This window comes from Hibiscus syriacus, unplaced genomic scaffold, assembly GCF_006381635.1.
Source record: "Hibiscus syriacus cultivar Baekdansim isolate YM2019G1 unplaced genomic scaffold, ASM638163v2 tig00002880_pilon, whole genome shotgun sequence".
NCBI classification, from domain to species: domain Eukaryota; kingdom Viridiplantae; phylum Streptophyta; class Magnoliopsida; order Malvales; family Malvaceae; genus Hibiscus; species Hibiscus syriacus.
Window position 1 is genome coordinate 831,012 of NW_024061952.1, and position 23,292 is coordinate 854,303.

At 33.3% G+C, this 23,292-nt stretch overlaps 1 protein-coding gene and 2 pseudogenes across 1 annotated transcript; 1 reads left to right on the forward strand and 2 right to left on the reverse strand.

Moving 5' to 3' along the window:
* Positions 1 to 7,822: 7,822 nt before the first annotated feature.
* Positions 7,823 to 9,262, reverse strand: LOC120161936 (annotated as a pseudogene).
* Positions 9,263 to 10,452: 1,190 nt separating this feature from the next.
* On the reverse strand, positions 10,453 to 20,792 carry LOC120161254 (annotated as a pseudogene).
* Positions 20,793 to 20,990: 198 nt separating this feature from the next.
* On the forward strand, positions 20,991 to 22,467 carry LOC120161262 (flavonoid 3-O-glucosyltransferase-like). The gene is made up of 2 exons (XM_039171532.1): positions 20,991 to 21,474; positions 21,575 to 22,467. The coding sequence occupies exons 1-2, from the start codon at positions 20,991 to 20,993 to the stop codon at positions 22,465 to 22,467; spliced, it is 1,377 nt and encodes a 458-aa protein (XP_039027463.1).
* The last annotated feature ends 825 nt before the right edge of the window (positions 22,468 to 23,292 follow it).

Sequence of the window (23,292 nt, forward strand, 5' to 3'; positions counted from 1 at the left end):
AGCATGATAGAAATCATACTTAGTATTTTTAAATGAAAATAACTTGAAAATAAAATAATAGAGAAATAAAAAGAAGAAGAATAATTTTATAAAACTAAGAATATAGAAAGAACAAGTAAACTAAAAATGTTTGGAATAACCGAGATAATGTCTAAGGCTTACCCCAAAGGGGTATTTATAGTCTCTAAAACTCTAGAAAATTATATTTGAAATAGTTCAAGATAAATCCTAAAATTATCCAAATAAAATCCAAAATAAAGATAATTCCAAATTTAAAGTTTGAATTTGTGGCTAAGTCTCCTGTTTCCATGAAAACGATGACTAGACCTTCTAGAAGATGTTGATTGGACATCACGTCAGCAGAGTCATACCCACTAGTCTAACCTTGACTTCGAAAAATAAAAAAAACTACAGAAATGTGCCTTTTTAGTGTTATTTCCAAAATTCAATGTCCTACACAGAAAATAGATGAAAACACCCAAGTAAATAGAAAAAATCAAGAAACCAATAATTAATTAACAATGAAATATTGACTAATTTGAAAACTAATCAATAAAACAATTTTAATAGATAATTTATAATTTTTTGGTATAATCATCAATATTTTACTTGTTTATTGATTATTCTGAAACGAGAACTATATAATATTAATATAGAATGATCTTCTCAATCCAGTTTACTCTATATACAATCGTTAGAATTTGAACTTCTAATATTGTTTAAAAAATATAATTCTTCATCCCGGTTCATTTAGTATTTATTTGTGCCTTAATTAACAATTTGTTCAATTTTCTTTCCTTTTCTTTCAAACCTTTATGGCGTTATCTTTTAGTCGGAATAAAAAGTTATTCAAATTCGAAAAAGCTAGAATTATGACTCGAAATAATTTTGTCCAAATTTTGACCTCTAATTTTTTATATATTAGCTTAATATATTAAAATTTAAATTTTGAAATATTTTCGTAAAAAAATCAACAGCAATAACGTTTATGACTGACAAAGCCTCATTGTTGAGCAGGTCAATTGATTCTGTTGAACCTTAATTACGAAATTAAATAATTTATACTTTCATTTCAAACTAATTAATTTGCCATTAATTTTCACTTAACTCTGATTAAATTACTATAGGTTTGGCAAAAGGTCAATTCAAATTGAACGTTCCTTTTATTATTTAAAATTTTCTAAATAATGTTTACTTTTTTGTTAACGTTACTTGAAATAGTATTTGGTATGTTCATTTAAAATTGATATATATTTAAACACAATTTAATAAATGATATATCACATATAGCTAGTCTATAAATAACCTAATAAAATTCAATTCTTAGTAATTAGAAGAGTAGGACCAATGAGATCATAGGAGCTAGTTTATAGTACCTAACTAAATTAGACATTTTTATAGTTAAAACAAAAGTCTTGAGTAAAAATAAGGCTTAATAGATGTTTTGGCCCCTAAAGTATGATGACGTTTTCATTTTGACTCTTAAAAGATTATTTTTGTCGAATGTGACCCTTAAATTTTTTTCATTAATAAATTTAGTTAATTCATCTGACACTGCTAAAAATGACGTGATATTTTAAATTAATTAATGCGTGAAGTGTGGAAGGTCAGATAAAATTAATTCGTAGTTAAGGGTCACAATAAGAAAAGAATAAGAATATACACATAAAGAAATTCAAATTTCGATAAATTCTAAAATACCCCAGTTATCGTACTCTGATTTTTTTATTGACTTGATTTTTACATGAAAATTGTTGTCATCATCTCTTTAACCCTAATTTGTCATTCAATTTTTAAGAAATCCATATTATTAATGTAAACATTCAATCAATTTGATCTTTTATATTATCAATTCATTCGCACTTATAAAAAATTATATTAGTTTTATATTAATCTTTATAAATATTTAAATATATTTTTTATGATTTGTTTATTAAATGATTGGTGTTAAAGTACTTAATAATAGTGCAAATTCCATTCAAGTACTTAAAGTAATACCTCTTATTTTTCTATATCATTCCCACCTACCATCCCAGTTCCTTTTTACTATATTTCAATGAACCAAAAGTGCCATAAATTTATATATTGAATGTAGTTATCAGTTATCAACGGGAGCTTTTTATCGGAGTTTTTACTAAAAAAGCACTCAAAAATCAATAATTACTTGTCAGGCATCAATTGACCAAATTTTACAGATCTAACACCCATAATCCATTTGCTGATATGGACGGAAGGCACGGATAATCAAATACGTCTTTCCTGAATTTTCGTCTGAGCTGGCGCCACGCGCAAAGTGCGGATCACCATCTGCACCTTCTTGGTAAAGCTAACATGTGGCGTTCACTATTCGTGTCTTCCATAAATACCCCTCAACCGTCCATCGCTCCCCCTTAATTACCATCTACTCCTCCTCTATAAATACAGTCTCATACAACTCTCAAACACACCAAAAAACACTCTCATTCTTACTTTTATCATTCCTTCTAACAAGCTTCAAGTGAGTTCTGTTATTATTTTTATAAGGTAAAATTATTTTTATATATTATAATTATTAAATAGTTTATTATTTTATTATATTTTACTGTGCTAATTTTTTTTGTTTTGCAATTATAAAATGGAAGGCGGGTTGCTGCGTTTAGATAGAAATCACATATCGAGTCATTTTGCCGATACGGTAACAATTTCAAATTGTGTTATATTAATTATTATGAATGTTTTATTTATTTAGTATTATTTTATATTTTAATTTGTATATTATTTATTTAATTAGAGGAATGGTCGTATATTAGATCTATTTATTCATAACGTTAAGTTAGATATGTCGAATCGTGTTTGGTCGTATTTAGTCGAGACTGGATTCAATTACATAGGTAGATATGAAGAGCATTGTAACCTTGAATCCAACCTTATTTATGTACTAGTTGAGAGGTGGAGACCAGAGACACACACATTTCATCTACCGTGTGGGGAATGCACTATTACGCTGGAGGATGTTTCCTTACATTTATGGATTCTGATAGATAGGATGTCATTTCTGGTGTGGAAGATGGTGATTGACGTTCCTTGTGCGAGGAGTATCTTGGAGGTATCCCGCCTAATTTCAACAGTGGTTGAATATTGTTATCATGGTTGGCTACAAATTTTTTACAGTTGATCGATGACTGTTCTGAGGAATAGACTAAAATATTTACCCGAGCTTGCATATTATGACTCATAGGAGGGATTTTGATGCCCGATAAATCTTGCAACCAAGTTCATTGTATGTGGTTGCTTCACATCGTAGATTTTTTAGTTACTGGTTCATTCAGTTAGGGCTCCGCGATTTTGGCATCTCTGTAAGAAAATGTGCCGAGCAACTTGATTATCTAAAAAATGTTATCGGCATATGTCTTCTTCTTCTGCAGTTATGGGTGTGGTATCACATGTCATTTTTTGTCCGGTCGTGAAAAATCTGTTAGTCTTCTCATTATTGTTGAGGTAATTTCAATACTGAGTTCGTATATAAATATTTTTTTGAGTATATAATGAATTTTTTTACACTAAATAGGTAGTCATGTATAAGGAAAGATAATCGAGATATACCGCACAAATTGGAAGAAATTTGGCTACTCATTGATCAAAAGGCTGGTACACGGGTATGCATTTAAGTTTTATTACTTACAATTAATTATTGTTATATAATTAAAATATTATTTTGATAAGAATTATATATATTTGTTTAGTTTTAATGGACTCTTTATGTTATTGAAGAAATGACACATTGCATCTCACCTCACTTGAGTGACCCATTAAATGTATGGATGGCGATGATCCCTCTAATATGTTATGCTATTGTCGAGTGGCATCCCACTGATCGAGTGCTCCGCCAATTTGGTTTTGTACAATCTATTCTTGAAGCACCTAAGAATCTCGACAATTTGCTTAATATTGATAGACGAACAAAAAAAAAGTCAACTTGCTGATGAAGCACATCGAGTGGGTAATGATCTTAGTGATAAAAGATATGGACATTTTTTCCTATTGTGTCCTAGGTTTCTACAATTCCCACATCTTTTGTTTTCTTTGGATGTCTCTCGAATATCCATATCATAATGAATTCGAGTGGATTTTAGAAGACATGTCTCCCTTAATAAAGACAGATCTGGTACAATCAGAAATCAATTCTGAACCTCATATGGGTCTTTCTTATTACCTATGGGAGGAACTCAAATTCATATACCTTAAATACTTCTGAAAGTCAATATACGTGATCCATAAAACGATTATAGTCTTGATGAGTATAAGAGCAAGATACTATGACATGGGAGTATGGATAATTCAGAGCTTGAAAAAAACTCACAGTCACACCACCTATCTTATAGATTAACTCTGAATGAGTTAGCTTTAATCCCTTGAAGAGGTTGTGACATTTATGTGACATGAAATAATTTATGGGTTCGAGAGAAGCTTGTTACAAACATTCGATTTGAAATATCAATTCTTTTTTTGTAGATCAGCAACTAACCTTGGGCAATAAACATGCCCGTTTTGCATCCAAGTTTCAGCGTGTACCTCGAGCTTGGTAAAAAGTGCTCCCAAATAAAAATATGTTTTTAACCAAAGTTGTTACTGGTAAATAGCGAGCCCTCTTTAAGGTTGAATTGATAGCCTCAACCAAGTTGGTCGTCATGTGTCTATATCGATATCCGCCATCATATGCATTTGTCTACATTTCTTTGTTGATGAGGCTGATGTAATTGTATCATTGCTTGTTTTTTCCTCGTAAATCTTAAAGCATAGACTCAAACGTTTGAGGAATTAGTTCGTAACTTGAGCGTCAAATGTAGTACTTATTGTTAAGTTCTCATAAAAAATTAAAATGATGGAGAAATGAAATTAGGAATTGTGACATACCCGCATACACAAGTAATTAACGTTCATCATTATTCTTGAACTTTCCATGATAGTTCGGGACAATATGTCGGATACAGTACCGATGTTGAACATAAGGTGGTTGCCACATTGGACCCAAAGACTCCATTACTACTTTGATCCCAGCTCCGTAATATGAAATAACACGTACTTTCCCTCACGACAACATGTAAGTGTAAGTTTTTATGGAAAAAACTCAAGAATCTACATTTTCTCCTTAAACAAGGGCAAAAACAACTGAAAGAATATTGTGATTACCATTTTGGACAATTGACAATAGTAGAACTTGCTTGTATTTTCCATACAAGAATGTTTCATCAATTTGGACCACAGGTTTGTAGTATTTCACAACATTAATGCATTGTGGGTAAGTCTTAAAAAAACTAGTATAATTGGCATCGATCGTGAAGCACTCGATCATTGTGGTATGCATGGCAAGTTTCGAAGTCGACTATTGTCATAGGATTTAGTTTGCGTACTACCCTAAACCAACTTGGTAGTTTATTGTAAGATAAATCCCACTCACTGTGAAGTTTTTTAATAACATTTTGTTTTGCCTTCCGTGCTTTTATGTAGGAGATGTTGTACCCATATTGAGACTGTATAGCTAAAATCAACACCGCAATAACTATATGGGAGCTTTCTTTGACCATGTGCATGATGGCTTCATAGATAATATCGGAGTCCAAGTTGTGATGGTCCTGGTTGATCACTCTAACACAACATGTATGAGGACCTTTGTATACTGTTAGTTCTCATATGTTATTTTTCCTCTTCTTCTTCGATACACGAACAATCCAGTTACATCCGTTATCACATTGGACACAATAGCAGACATAATTTTTGGTGGTGGATCGGTCGACTCTGGAGTGAATGGAATTATGAATGTTATAATTCTTAATTGCAATCGAATTTCTTTTTTCGATGGAAACTCCATTATGATATATAGCTCACCATCATTGACTGATGAGTTAAATTCATAGTCACCAATATTAGATATATCTGCAAATTATGTCGCATAAATTGTACTATAGTCAGCTTCATACATATGTGTTGGAGGTTCAGTGTGTACCATATTTATGGGAACTTCATCTACATCATCAACATCGGAGTTCATGTTGATCTGTTGTGATTCTGTCTTAACGAATAGTCCAGTCTTATCACCATCCGCACCTGGCTCACGAAGAGGTTCTTCTAGTGGAGATGAGGGCTCCTCTATGAAGAGGTCGAACAAGCGGGTAGTTTAATGCCTTCCACTTGAACTTGAAGGCATCGTGTCATACGGGTTTTGAACTGAGTGTTGTGTCGTAGAAATCTTGACATTGAGGTCGAAGAAGCACGTAGTTGAATGTCTTTTCCTGGAACTTGAAGGCATCGTGTCTAATGGGTACTGAACAGATTTTTGTATCGAGGGCATACCATATTCAAGTCAAATAAATTGTCAGATAAATGTCTTTCCCTTGAACTAGAAGCGATGCTGCCATACGGATTATTCGTGGAGCCACCTCGATAGAGATCGTAACAAGTTGCTGATGAATGTCTCCCCATTGAACTTAATGGGATGATACCAAGATGTGGATTTCCCATTAACAAGTTAAAATCATTACACATTACTTGAGTTGGGTTGTCAACTTGATCAGCTTGTTGAGTCAACCCATAGTGGGAGCATAATGACATACTATGCACCACATACACTTCAACAAATGTCGCATACATTTCTGTATCAGTGTCTGAATTTTGATTATGAGAATCAACCATCATAACAACATCGTCATCATTGGAGAGTTCAAACGTTATATAAGTTAATAGATATATTGCTGTTGAAAATTTGTATTGAAGTGAGGAAAATCTTCTAGTACTTCCAACATGAACCTTTTTTGAAATTTTAGTGATAAGCTCCTCAAGAGCGATATTTCTCTTGAAGGATATTCTCACAGAATGATTTGATGCGAAGACAGTGCCGGTTTCATCTTCTCAAATTTCTCTATCATAGTAAATAATAGTTGAAATACACCTCATTTTGAGAGTTTGAAAGTTTGAAAGATTGAAAGTCTTATATCTTTAAAAACAATAGTTGAAATACGACTAATTAAATAAATAATATACGAATTAAAATATAAACTAATGCTAAAAAATTTAAAAAATCACATTAAATTAAATAGCACAATTTAATATTGTTACCGTATCGATAACATATCTCGAGATTTGATCCCGCCTTCCATTTTACAATCGCAAAAAATAATATGAAATAGTTGGTACAAAAAATTTTGGTCAAATAATTAAATATAAAATAAAAATAAAAAATAAAAAATAATTTTACTTTATAAGAACTATAACAAAATCTACTTAGTTTGATAGAAGGAATAATGTGAAAGTAATTTTAATGTGGTTTGATATTTGCATTTGGAGGTATTTATAAGGGAGGAGATGGGTAAGTCGCCGAACTTTAAGGCTCGGATAATAATGGAGTATCTAATAATTCAATGTGAATAATAGAATGCGCGAATGGTGACTAGGAAGACGCGAATTGATCTGCGCTTTACTCGCGTGGCACCAACTCGAACGAAAACCCATTGAAGGCTTGTTTGGTGAATGTCAACAAATGAGTGTTATATCGATAAAATTTGATCAATGAATGTCTAACAGATAATTATTGATTTCTTGAGATATTTTTTTTTTTGGTAAAAACGCCTTTCTTATATGCAGTGTCAGCCAAGAGTTGAGCTCATCATGCCAATCAGTTTGTCGGGGAAACTTTCAGGGGGGAAAAACTGAAAAAAGGGACTATTCTTTTAATACTGCCCACCCAAGTTCACCTCCTATTTTATTGTTAAAAAATAAAGTTCTTAAACAATACTCAAATTAAAGAAAAAGAATTGAGCCAATGGGGATTGAGAAATAGATTCATAGATTGATCTCGGAGAAAAGCCAAGTAAGCTTGATGGACATGGGAACTCAACAAAAACTCCACAGATGCATTGCTTATACATTTTTTTACATAAAAACTGAATTAAAACCCTGGGAATTTTGATTTACTTAACTTCGATGGACTTATACGGTTATTCTAGTTGCTGGATAAAAATAACATTTGAATATTACACGACCGTGTCTTCTTCTTCTTCTTCAGCCTTCAAAAGGATGGGACGATGCCGTACTTGGTGTCAGACTTCACCAGCAGCAGATGCTGAGTTAAAGATGATGTCGATGTCGTTGTCGGTTTGAATCCTTTTGGCGAAACGGCCTTTGATTCTCGGCCTGGACTCGGCGTACGCCTTTCGTGAGGCGTATCGGATTGTTTTCTCGAATTTCCTGTTCTTTCTCTTCTCTCTGTACCTTAAAACTCTAGCCTCTCGATCCATCCCGCCTGCTTGGCTACTTGTCATGGTGTCCGACATCGGTCCGCTTGAATCGGTCATTGTTCGTCCGAAAGAATACGACATGTCGGACATGGAATTCCCGTCTGGAACTACTCCTACATCGAGCGAAGACGATGAAACCTGAAAGTTTTGTGTAATTTCCTTCAGTTTACAGAGATTTATTGATCATTTGATTGTGTAATTGAGGAAGGTGGATTGAAAATTTGAAATACATACGCTATGGCTGAGAGACCGAGTTTGGAATGCCAAGGCAGGCGACTTGGATCGACAGAATTCTATTTCGAAACAATTTTCATTGTTGATGACTGGTTTGGTCTGAACAGGAACTAAACAGTCCGTAGCTGCGTTGTGATGATCGTGTTGGACTTGAAACATGTTCTGGTACTCGAAATCGATGAAGGGGTCGATTTCGGAGAAGAACAAATCACCACCAGCAGCTTTAAATTCATTAGTCTCCATGGCAAGTTTCGGATCTACATCCTCTTGTGGGCAGCAATCGGTCCCATCATGATCCGTGGTCAGGACGAGAAAGCTGAAAGGGGAAGATTTGACCATAGAATCGGTGGAATCGAAGAAAGGCTCGACAGGGACACGCTCGTGGCGAGGAGCCAGGGGATTAGCAGAGTGGATATCGGCATCACAAGTGGCACAAAGTGCAGCAGCATCGGCCTTGCAAGTAACAGCAGCAGGCGCCTCCTCACACACCTCGCACATCCACACCCGATCATGTCGAACCGAACCGAGCTCGTTGGTACCGGAATGGACCCTGGAATCACAATTCATACACATAAAAGCCGAATCGACACGGCAAAAAATAGCCGCCGATGTCGATTTACATATGTCACATAGCTTCGTAGCCATGCCCCAGCCTCCAGTGTTCCTCCTGACGCTGCCTATCTCAATTCCCATCTTCACAAAACTAAAGCAAATTGAAGTTTTTTTTTTCAGCCTTTGGAATTTGGACTAAAACGTGTAGAGACTGCACACTCGCCTATAAGTCTGTTATTTGTATGGTTTGGCTTTGGGAGGGTGGGAAATCTAGGAGTAGACGAGTAATGGAAGGACACGTGGAACAATATACACCAAGAGAAATTAAATTCATTTTCCTTGTAAGAAAAAAATGAGCTTATTTTTAGGACAAATTTTTTTTTTTGGGGGGGTTTAATAATGTTTTGTTCGGTTGTGGTATAGAATCAAATCAAAAGAAGTATTCATTGTAATGTACGTGTCTGTGCCGACGTGGACCCCAAGTGGGACCTACCTGCATCCAACTGAGAAGGGTCGACCGCCGGAGCCGTCGCTTTCATCCACAATTCGTATGGTATTTATCTATCTTTTTCTTTATAATATAAAAAATATATTATCAACTATTTTTTAATTAGATGGATAATATTTATTTTTGTCTTTTTATTAATGTAGTTCATCACTTTTAGAAAGGGTTGTAAATGACACGAAATAGATCTCGAGTTATTTGAGATCGACTCGATCAAGATTCGATAAATATTTGGATCGAATGGACTCGAGCTCGAGCTCGACTCGAGTTCTTAACGAGCCGAAACGAGTTACTTGATATTCGATTCGAAAAGCTTGTGAGCAGCTCGAAAATATAATATATTAAGATTTTATTTTTTAAAAATAAATTATTAATAATATTAACATTTATTTATTGATTTAAAAAAAATACAGGAATATTTTCATATATTTAAGATTTATGTTCAAGTTTAAGTTTGAGGCTTCAATCGAGTTAAGTTAAAAAAAAAAATTCATTTCAGAGTTTTCGAGTCGAGTTGAGCTCAACAATATTCGAGCTCGACTCGGCTCGTTTACACCCCTACTTCTAGGTTTATTCCTTGTCTTAATTTGATGTTTGGGGATCAATTGTTTTAAATATTTGATCTTCATGTTATTTATTAAAATATAAAAGTACTATGGATACATTGCGTTTTTACAAGATTGTGGGATTACTATTTGTTCTCATAAAGATGGTCAAAGTTCTCCACTAACTAACCTTTTGAATAAAGGTTTCTACTAGCATGTAAAAATATTGTTTTTTATTAAATAATCATAAAAGGTATCTGTGTATGATGATATTAACATCTGATCAGTAATGGTATACATTGTACATATATATTACAGTGAGATCTTAATCAGTAATATGTGTTTCATACATTCTGTTGAAAATATTGTTCCAGCAAGCCTAAATGCCCTGAAAATTATGTACCATGCTAGTTGAATGGGTGGACTTCCAATGTAGCTTCATCTGCAGATTCGTCTATATTATCCTGGTTAGGATTGTGACTTTCTTCAACATTGTTCATCTCAGGAGGATTAGTAACGGTGGAGACAGTCATCCGGCAGTAGGCTGAACTCTCGATCCCGGGTTATCACGAGAATTGCGAAAGATGCATCTTCGAATGAGCTTTCCGAACATATGGTTCTCAGAGAAAAGCAAGGCTAAGAACACAATAACTGCGATGATGATAAATAGGCCTGCAAAGCTCCTGAAGTAAGACTAGGACCAGACGACGAGACCGACCCAGTGTCGTCTAGATCAATGGACACTACGCCGAAGTACTTTTTCTTGATCAGAGCCATGTCGTTTCCTTGAGTGAAATTCAGGATCGCCCTCGAAAAATTCGCCACCAGCGGCGACCCGACCGGTAATGCCTGAAATTAGAACAAAATACTAGGTGACACCTAACTTGATAGTCCAGAAAACAATACATGTATAGGAAGATGAAAATAAACATACAAATCCTAGTCCATCTGTCCTGTAGGTCGGGCCGACCATCATGTACCCCGTAGTATACTGAGCGAGAAAGATTCCCATGTACGGAATTTCGTCATAGATAGCGCAAACTCCACCGTTTTCGGATCCCTTCGACAAGGCCTCCTGATAGTCATCAACTGAACCATATGGTTTCAGCATAGACTCCTCGAACCCAAAGTGGCTTATCAGGTAATCTTTTACAAATGATAGATTCTGGTAACCAACATGACATCTTCCAAGTTCTCTGACACTCGGGATCGTCGCCTGTAACTGATTGATCGTCAAGATGGAAGACAAGTTCGCCGTGTAACTCTGCATCAATATAAATTTCGCTATTTGAACAATACATTTTTATTTTCAAAAACAATGCTATTTGAATAATACATTTTTATTTTCAATATATTCTGAGTGAATTAATAGACATGGGAAATGCCACTTTACTTTGAGGAATTGCCACTGTTAGGCATGGATACATCAAAATTTCGCTGAGCTGCTTTCTAGGTGATCCATTAAATTCCGTATTTTCACGAAGCTCTAGAACCCGAACAACGATCCCGATGAAGATGCAGATGCTGATGATTACCAGCCATAGATCCCAGCTTAATGGCTTCAAGAATATCCACGTCTTTTGGTCCATCATGTCTGGTTTTTATCAGCATTGCCACACCAGACTCCAGATATGGCAGCGTAAAATCAACACAATTTGATCTGCTGGATACAATCGAGATATCTCCCATGGCAGCATGGATTTCCTATAACATTTCACCCCCAAAACTAAATTATGTGAGCATTTGGAAGATGGAAAGTTAGAGAAATTGAACACATTACCTTAGCATCAACTTTGCAACAAAGATCATCATATGTTCCGTCCATGGTTCTAAATTCATAACCATTGGGAGATGGGCCTAAGCTCTCCCACACGGCTTTGAAAACCTCTATGGTGAAACCCGGCTTGCGTTCGTCGACTTTCTTATCCAAAGGTTGTATGTTCACAAACTCTTTGAATCCATTCTTACTCGGAACCCCTATTATCCATTTGCTTCCAATTGATTCATTTGCCTCGAGTGTTCTTCGGGTGTGTCTGGAGTTCGGATACAAGTTCTTAGATATTCCCCGGTCATGAGTCCAATAGCCGATCATCCTCTGCCCTTTTCTGGTCACATTAAATATTTCAAAGACCGAAGGCTGAATCTGCCCATTCACCAACTCAAAATCCCCACTGATCCCTCTATAACTAAAATTCAACATCCCCATTAACCAAGTACCATTTGTCTCCTTCAAGAAACGAGAATTTCGATTACGTTTTCGTTCCACACTCGAAGCTAATCTTCGAACTATATCGTAAACCCACAAGAGGGTGGCTGAGGGTGTACAAAGTGCGCGACGGCACAAGACCCAAAAAATGGGGGCTCCGAAATCTAGTATATCTATTAGTTGTTGTTATTAAGAAGTATAAAAATAGATCTAGAGCAGTGGTTAAATCATTGGGCCCAAGACTTTGTTAATCCTAAGTTTGAATCTCTTTAACAAGTAAAATTATTTTTGTGAAAACAATGCAAGTGGGTTTGCTCAGTATAATACAGTAAAGTTTTTATTATTTCAGAAAAATAAGTTCGATATCTAAGGGGCCCTTTACAAGAATTTGCACAGGGCCTCCAACAACCTAGCCATGGCCCTGAAACCCACAAACCAAAAAGATTTAGCTCATGCCCCTCGGTCTGCATCATCATGGAGAACCTTTTGTATCTCCTTCTGAAGTTCTTAAGAGCTTTCGTGTTCGGCACGTAAGGCCTTAATCCAATTACACCCTCCATTAAATCAATAGCCACATGATCCATGGTGTCTACAAAGGTCACAAGCCATGCAAATCCTTTGCTCATCAACCCCGCCTCGTTCGCAACTGCAAAGAAACGAGACGCGAGGTCTATCGACATGTGCAACACCATGAACACCGTACTTTGCAGGGTCATTAGCACTTCAAGCTGTTCTAAAATTTGAGAACTTTGGGCTGAGGTTGGGATTGCAGTCTTGTGTGATAGTTGAATGCCCATGTTCTCTAATGCATAGGTTAAATAGGGGATGATGGCATTACTGAACTCCATGTCTTCGTATACAAGTACGACTCGGTTCCATTCAAACATTTCCAAAGTTGAAATCGTAGCTTTTGCTAGGCGAGAGAAGTCGGCCACGGATGTTCTGATCAGAATAGGACTAGCAGATGGAGAAGAGCTGTCTATAAGTTCTATTGCAAATGAGGCTTCAGCTGATGTTTGTCGTAGATGCCCAACTGCATTTCGTAATTAAATTGTATATTTAAACGAATGATAAAAATTATTTATATTATTATTTTATTTTATATAAATTTAAATCTTAAAATTTATTTTAAAAAATATAATATTTTACTACTTAATGAAAATTTGTCAATTTAAATGAACCAAATGGGAGGATATGTGATAAATGAAGGGTTATTTTCAGGGTGAAAGAACTCTAATAATAGTAAGTACATTATAAATTATTTACTAAAATTTATTAATGTTGGATTTGATTCTTGTTTATTGATTTTTAATTATTTGATTTAAAAATTATATATAAGTAGGAAAATATATAAAATATTTTCATAATAATATTTTAATTCTTTAGTCACTTCAAGTCTCGGCATTGAGAAAATAACCTCAGTGACCAAAAATACCTTATAATATATGATTTTAATCAAATTTTTTTGGATTTGCCAAAATGACCAACTAAATCGCAATGCGATCGATAATTCACAACGCGATCTCCGGTATCGCAAATCAGTTTCCAGATTCGCAACGCGAACTTCGACTATCGCATTGCGATTTACATATTTGCATTGCGATAGTCGAAGTTCGCGTTGCGATTTATTCCAAATTCGTTGCGATAGTCCAAAATCACAACGACTGGTGGTATTGCATTTGTTTCTTAATAATTTTCTCTAAAAAGATAGTATTCGCGCGGACGTGTCGAAGACACGTATGACCACGACCACGACCACGAGACGGCGGCGGCGCGCGAAAGTCCCCCTTGTTCTCTATCACTCAACAAGGAAGTGGGAAAGCCAAGCCTTAAATACCATTCCCAATAGTGTTTCCAATACTATGTGAGATTGAGCATTACCAATACTTGTTTCCAATACTATGTGATTATTCAGAAAACAATTAACAATCATGCACCTTAAAACAACTGAATCAGCAACCAATTGCATTAGTATTATACGATTAAATATGTCATAATTAAAAGTCAATCTACAATCAATCGCTATTATTGCAATTTTAAGCAAAACATTCAAAAAAATTACATCACTCGCAAGAATAAAGAAAATTGTTATCGTGCAATTATAATCAATTGAAAATAAATTAGAATTGCATGAAAACTAAATGAACCACAAATACTTTTCATACAAATACTAAAGTCATTAACTATAATTAACAAATAATATCACTATTTAAGGCTCAATCCCACATAGTATTGAGAACAAGTGTTGGTAATGCTCAATCCCACATAGTATTGGAAACACTATTGGGAATGGTATTTAAGGCTTGGCTTTTCCACTTCCTTGTTGAGTGATAGAGAACAAGGAGGACTCTCGCGCGCCGCCGCCGTCGCCACCTCGTCTCGTCTCGGGTCGTGGTCGTGGTCGTGGTAATACGTGTCTTCGACACGTCCACTCGAATACTATATTTTTAGAGAAAATTCTTAAGAAACAAATGCAATACCACCATTCGTTGCGATTTTGGACTATCGCAACGAATTTGGAATAAATCGCAACGCGAACTTGGACTATCGCAACGAATTTAGAAAATCGCATTGCGATAGTCGAAGTTCTCGTTGCGATAGTCGATGTTCGCGTTGCGAATCTGGAAACTGATTTGCGATACCAGAGATCGCGTTGCGGATCGCATTGCGATTTAGTTGGTCATTTTGGTAAATCCAAAAAAAGTTGATTAAAATCGTATATTAAAAAGTTTTAGTTTTAGTTTTTGTTTAATAGAAAATTAATTTATTATTTCAGAAAAGAAAAATCAATCCTTGTTAGAATAATTATTACTTTACTGCCAATAATCTCTATTTTTTCTCTTGAATGTTTAATGTAGATGATATTTCATTGAAAATATTTTTAATACATAAAATACTTTTATATACGATTAAAATATTAAATTATTCATTAATTATCTATGTTAATCTATTTAACTCTATCTAAATAGTTCTTTTAATTTTTTTTAAAAATAATTATTCAAGTTAAATTTCATATGGATTTCTATATAAAATAATAGATAATTATTATAATAATTTATCTAAAGCTTGTTTTTAAAAACGTATTTGCCGATCTTAAGTACTGTAGCAGTGCATCGATGTACTGTAGCATTGTTCATGATACTGTTCATACCGTATAGTACTGTTCATAAATATATTTTACCTTAAATTTTTATAATGAAGCATAATTTAATAGTATATTATTGTATTTTCTTAATATGAGTTCAAATGTTTTGATATTTTATCAGAACACTGTTTTAAAAAGTCAATGTGACATCTCATAATCGTATCCGAGTCGGGTACGGGTTGGGGTGTTACACTACGCATGAAAATCATCACGCACTAAGTAAAACTTAGTGAGGCAGAAATATAGCTAAAACATAAAAATCCATAAAATATAAACAATAAACTGAAAATTTAAATAAAAACAATGAAAACTTTAAATTGTTCTAGTCAAACCGTTTTCCTTGTGAAAACTTGAAATCATCCTCCTATGATTTTATAAAAAATCATGTAAGTCATCATCAAATATCATAAATAACTTTTGTTCTTTTCATACGAACATATTTCATAATTTTTTTCAATTCTATTTTCATTCCTTTTATATATTGTCATAATTTTTTCGCTTACTGTTATAGCCCAATGTATATGTAAGAGAATACAAGATACGTGAGTATAAGGTGTGTACTAGGCACAACACGGTGCCGAATCATAACTGTAACTACGATATGATGCACTTTAGTGCAATCATAACCTAAGCACCAATGGTGCTGAACATTGGTACACGAATGTACCAAAGTGGAACTGAGATACTGATAATTGATAAGCACTAACTTAATGACATGTCAAATGTACCTACAACTCTCAATTCAACATACAATGACTTATATTTATGATCATAGAATCATTTATTAATCTACATCTGATAATTGTAAAACATCTTATAACTGAAAATCATCTGATAACGTAAATATCTGATAACTATAAATATCTAATAACTGTGAAATGTCTGATAACTGTAAACATTTAGAATTATCATCATAAATATCATATTTGGGCAGTTCATACCCAAAATCATTATAAAACTTGATGAAAAATATTATAGAAATCTTTCATACTAAAAGTTTATAAATCATACTAGAAAATAAAATGAGGTTTACTTATCGCAAGTCGTCATCGATCAGAGTGATTAAATAAATAAACTAAACTCATTTGAACAATTTACTTATAAATCACATATAAATCTCACTAAGCTTTTAAAAAAAAATTGCTTCCACTACACAATTTATTGAAATCTCATATTCTCGTAGTTTGCACTACCTTCAAAGAAATATTATTCTGTATTAATATATATATTGAAAAATTATTCGATTTGCACCAATGAAAACTAGACTCGAATAAAAATCTAACCATATAAGGCACTCCGTCTAGTTCAACCTGTACAATTTATAGCGATTTTTCAAAGTTGTATGACAAAAACTGTTTTGGACAGAATTTGTTGTCATGTTTTTCTGACCTATCACTAATTAAAAATTCATATCTTTTTTTATACTTATCGAAATCAATTTGTGTTTGTTCTAAACGAAACTAGACTGATAAACAAATCCAATGGTATAATATTTATCCTCTATCATTTTTTTATAATTTCTGATGATTTTCTAAACTTATTGTTTAAAATATAATTTCTAGGAAGATTTTACCAACTAGTGTCCTTGACTTATTCACTAGTTCTAGTAGCTTACTAAATAAACATGTAAACTTGAATCACACTTCACATAATACTAGGAGTCACTTCTTAAACGTAACTCTGACACTGGCTCATTGCAAGTCAATATTTGGTTGAAACATATATACAAATGAAATGTACTCACATTTGCCTCACTATCAAATCTTCTCCTCGATCCGACACTTTTTCTTTCCCTTTCAAGCTACTTGAATCACTAAATTTATCGTGAATTGACGACATCATATAATAACATAGAATATTCAAACTATTCGTTAGTATCGAATTAACATAAGCTAAACTTAAATATAAAATTTGATAAAAATAAATCCAATACTTAAATTGATATAAAACTAAATCGTACTTCCATCGTAAGTTCAACTTCTCAAAATATTTCTTAAATTCCATGAATATTTCGTTTCACTATCAACTCTTCAACTTTTACTAATTGGATAATCCAACCACTAATTATGAATTCTTTTTAGAATTCATATCAATTTTCATATTTAATCCATAATGACCCTTCACCCTTATGATAATTTTACATTAATCACATAAAATTTCCAGCACATCAATAAAATATTCAAATCAACAATTAAACATTCAAAAGCTTGCAATTTCATCCTAAACTTTCTTAGACTTTTCAAATTCTACCACACAACTTGATAAACTTAGAATTAAATCTCAACTTAAGAATTAAACCCAAAAACTAGCATATTAAATAAATTTCCAGCATTACAATAATTTACTCAAATGATATTTCCACATTTAATAAACTTAAAATCAAGTCCCTATAATATTGAGACTTTTCAAATTCCACCATCAAATTTTACTAAATTTGAAATTTGGTTCCAAGCAACTTTCCAACTTAAATTTCCAGCATTTTCAACTATAAAAAATCAGCATTAACCCTTCAAATATTACATTCTTGCAATAATATCTCACAATTCTCAAAACTTGTATATTAACCTTTTTACTAACTCAAGGCTCCAAATTGATCTCCAAGTCACATATAACACTTCTAATATCAATTCTAGACCATAGGAAAATTTTCAGTATTTTCCCTAATTTTTTTCCCAATGGTTGAATGCATTATGATCATAAGACTAGTTTTTCATTCAATTTCAAGCATGAATTCAACTTCCTTACTTCAAATTTATGTTATTCTAATCAACAAAACATCAAATTGAACCAAAATCCAATCAATCACCAAAACCCTAATTAGGCGAAATGCTTTAAATCATTATACACTTGATTTTAAATATCATACATGCTTGAAAATTAATCTCCAACATCAAAATTCAGCTTATTGTTCTTCTCTTGGCCGAACCACCTTGCTCAAGGTAAGGAAATTTTTTGTTTTGATTTTTGAAGTTATACACTTATTTCTTGATTATTCTAACATTAAATTAGCCTTTACATTTGTCTTTAAATTATTATAATTGAATTTTTTATTCAATTATGAGAAATTTCAAAAATACCATTAATGAGTCTTAAAAATTACCAATTGGCATTGTCATTTCCTCCATTAAAATATTCTTTAGTCAAAGATGAATCAACTTGACTTTGAATTTTCACTTTGGCCATGCAATTTTATAAAATTGCACTTTAGTCACTAAAATTCCACTGTTCGACCAAATCTGAAAAATTACATTGTTAGCCAAATTTCTTTGATCTAAAATATGGAAATAATATTTCCAACCATTTTCTAACATCCTTCAAATTTTCATAAAATTCCGGTTCGATCCAATTATCCGATTTCAATACCAAACTTTATCGCTTTATAACTTTTAACACAAATTCCGTACAAAAAAATCTAATTTCCACAAAAATTCTTGTTTTAGGATAATCTGTTAATTTATGGCTAAAATCTATAACCTTTTAAAATTATATTTTTAGTCCCTAAACTTTTACAAAGTTTATATTTTAGCCCTCAAACTTTCAAAACTTACATTTTAGTCACTAGTCAAAATTTGGGGTATTACAACGAGTTGAGTCGAGCGGCAAATTTTTTTAACGATCACTAATTGAGCACTGCCCAACTCGTGATCGACTCTCTCAATAAGCACCCTACCTAATGTTTTAACCCGAGGCCTCAAAGAATAACAACAATTTATTTACCATCAAAATCACTTAATTCATGCTATATAACATGCTACACACGAGTTTAAATTAATAAATACAAAAAATTATTATATTCAATATAGGTAAAATATATTATTTTATAAAAATTTTATTCAATGATCATAACTAGAATGATAAAAGATTTACATATCTTGTAATCGATTATTAAATAACATTTTGTAATTATTTTATGTAACGATGAGATAAAATTATAAATAAAATTAAGAAAGTATAATAGCAAAAATATTTCTAACCTTTACTTTTTTTCAATTGCACCCCTATTTTTTCGTGCTACGTTAGTAAAATATAGATAGTCTAACGACCATCTAAAATGCCAGCTACCAATTTTTATTTTTTATTGGGTAAATTACGTGCTTAGTACCTAAACTATCAATTTCGGTTTGTTTAATATCTAAACTTTTAATTTTTCAAAACTATACCTAAAGTTTAGTTTTTGTTTTATTTTAATACCCTTGTTCAAAATTTAACGTTAAATCTTGATTTTTTTTTAAAGTTTAGATACTAAAACAGACCAAAACTGATAGTTTAGATACTAAATGCGTTAAATTTTTAATAGTGGGTACTAAAATGAAACAAAAATTAAACTTTAGGTATGGTTTTGAAAAAATTAAAAGTTTAGATACTAACACGAACTAAAACTGATAATTTAAATACTAAATGTGTAGTTTACCCTTTTTATTTTTAGTTTGTGGCGTAACCGTTCGAAGTGCTTTATTATATTATGGTGTACTGGCACTGCTTCTATCAATCAAACTTCAATTAGCGAGAAAAGTTATAAAACTGACTCAAAGTTTAAATTTCGTTAATTTGATCATTAATTGAATTGAATTAAAAATTTTAATTTGTCTCATGGTGTTAATTAAACCGAAAAATAAGGAAATATAAATGAGTTGAAATGAAACAATTTCAGTTAATTCCGTTGTTTAATTAATTTTATTTTATTTTAATTTTTAACATGTAACAAATATCGAAAGATTATTTATTATGAATAGTGAATCAAAAATATAAATTTTTATAAGTTTGAAATTAGTTTCATCCATTTTACTTAACAAAATAATATTAAGGGTAAAATATACAAATAATTTCGAATGTAAGATGTTATTTTGTTGAGTCTCTCGATTATTAAAAGTTAAAAATAGTATTTCTTCTATAAGATATTGTTTTATTAAGTCCCTCGGCTATTACAAGTTATAAAATGGTCACTTGACTATTCATATTGTTTCAAACTTATCATTTTTCATTAAAAAATCGTTGATCGTCTAAGTTGGATGTTAACATGCTAATTAAGATATGATAGTCATTTGAGATTATATGATCATATTTCTATCACATATGTATCAACAAGTTAACATCAAGCTCAGATTATCGTCTATTTTTTAAATGAAAAAGATGAGTTTAGAACATATGAATAGTCACATGATCATTTCGTAACATTTAATAGTCGATGGACTAAACAAAATAATACCCTATAATCGAGGGATCAATTTACAACTTTTAATAATTAGGGAATTAATAAGTAAAAGCAAAATAAATTTCTACCCAACAACTAACACGTATGCAACAGAAAAAGACGGTTGCTTCTAAAACCGTTCATTATCGTATAAAGTCCCCATGCCAATGCGAATTATCAGCCTCGACTAATTTGTTTCTCTTTGGTTTTTACGTTTCCTTTCTTAATTTAAGAACCCTACTTCTCATCTAATTCTCATATCTCACAATCTTGTACCAGAAAAGCAAGAAAAAAAATCCCAGGGTGGTGTATTTTGAAGAGAGAATAAAGAAGATAATCCAAATGGAGGAGGTTTACAAGAATGCTTCTAAACACATAGCTGTAATGGCTTTCCCCTTCGGCACACATGCCGCCCCTCTTCTCAACCTCATCCGTTGGCTATCGGATGCTTGCCCCGACGCCGTGTTTTCCTTCCTCAGCACCCAACAATCGAACGGTTCGACGTTTCCGATGAAGCTCGAAAAGGTTAAGCCTTTTAATGTGAGGGATGGATTGCCGGAGGGATATGTGTTTAGGGGTAATCCACACGAGCCTGTTGAGTATTTCCTTCAGGCGGTACCGGGGAATTTCACGGAGGTTTTGGATGAAGTCGTGGCTGAAATTGGTAAGCAGGTTGATTGTTTGATAACGGATGCGTTTTACTCGTTCGGGGCTGATATTGCCGATGAACTGAACGTCCCGTGGATGGCGTTTTGGACGGCCGGCCCTAGGGCTCTTTTTGTTCATGTTGAGACTGATCTTATTCGCCAACATGTAGGAAATAATGGTACGAATACATACATAAATACATACATTAATGTTTTATGTGTTTCTTGATATTTGATGATCCACACATGAGACTAATATGAATGCTCTTAATGTTTCAGGTCCACAAGACAAGGCGCTTGATTTTCTTTCAGATTTTTCCGGTATACGTGTTGCCGATTTACCCGCTGGAATAACCTCCGGGGACTTTAATGATGCCATACCAGCACTGTTGCATAAAACGAGACTCGCACTGCCGCGTGCCGCCGCAATCGCCGCTAACTCCTACGAAGACTTGGATAACACAATCTTCAACATGCTTAAATTAAGATTCAAAATGTACCTCAACGTCGGTCCCTTCAATCTAGTATCAACAGTCTCCAGTGTCACCGTGGACGACTCGCACAGCTGCTTGGACTGGCTGAGCAAGTGCGAACACGCGTCGGTGGTGTACATCAGCTTCGGAAGCGTGATAACACCACCGCCCCACGAGCTACAAGCATTATGCGAAGCCCTGGAGGAAAGCGAGTTCCCATTTCTTTGGTCATACAGAGGGAGCCCCGAGAAGCAGTTGCCACCAGGGTTCCTGGAAAGAACAAGCTCGAAAGGGAAGATAGTTCCATGGGCTCCTCAGCAGAAAATATTGGAACATCCATCGGTCGGAGCATTCGTAAGCCACGGCGGATGGAATTCGATCCTGGAAAGTATCGTCGGAGGTGTGCCGATGATTTTAAGGCCGTTTTTCGGAGACCAAGGATTGAACACTCGAACTGTGGAGACTGTATGGGGATTCGGATTGGGATTAGAGGGGGGAACATTGACGAAAGAAGGAGTAATGAAAGCGTTGAAGACGACATTGTGCAGCGAACAAGGGAAGAAGATGAAAGAAAAAATTGGAGTTCAGAAAGAGCTGGCTTACAATGCAGTAAAGCCTAATGGGAGCTCAGTTGAAAATTTCAAAACACTGGTAGAAGTTTTAAGTAACAAACCAACTCTTGGTTATGTCAAGAGTTGAATATGAACATCCGTTGAGGTTCTCTGGGAAAGCATATTCCTCGAGTGTTGGTGTCTTCCGTTTGGGTATCATTTGCCAAATCGTTGTTCTTGTCTTGTTTCTACAAAAATAGGAAAATGGTCGATTGAAATGATAAAAATCTTACAGAAGAGCACTTTTGTTGAGAAGTGGTTGAATTTTCCTTCTTTTCCCTGCTGGTTTTGAGTTTCTTCTTCGACGACACTCCGCTAGAACGGTAAATGGAACGAGATAGATTGTGAATTATTCGATATAGATTTGATCAAAGTTCAATAAATATTCGACTTAAATTAACTTGATTTGAACTCAAGCTCGAATCGAGTTCTTAAGAAACCGAAATAAATTATTTGATACTCAACTTGAAAAGTTCATGAGGAACTCGAAAATATAATATATTAAGATTTTATTTAAAAAAAATAAATTATTAATAATATTAACATTTATTTATTGATTTTTTCAAAAAAAAATGTAAGATATTAAAATATATTAAGATTTTATTTAAAAAAATAAATTATATACATTTATTCGCATACAATACTCTCTATTTAAATATATATTTAAAATAAAATAGAATCATAATTTATTATACATGAGAAAATACAATAAATGATATGAGCATAATTTATTTAAGATAAGATATTAAAATTGTTTTTAAGGTCAAAACATTTTTTTTTAAAGATTTAAGGTCAAAACATCATCACAAATAAATAGTATACACCAATCAATCAGAGTATTTTATAAGAGAATATTCCATTTCCAGGTATTTAGAACTATTTTCAGTTTTGCTGAGCCTTTTCCCAACAACCA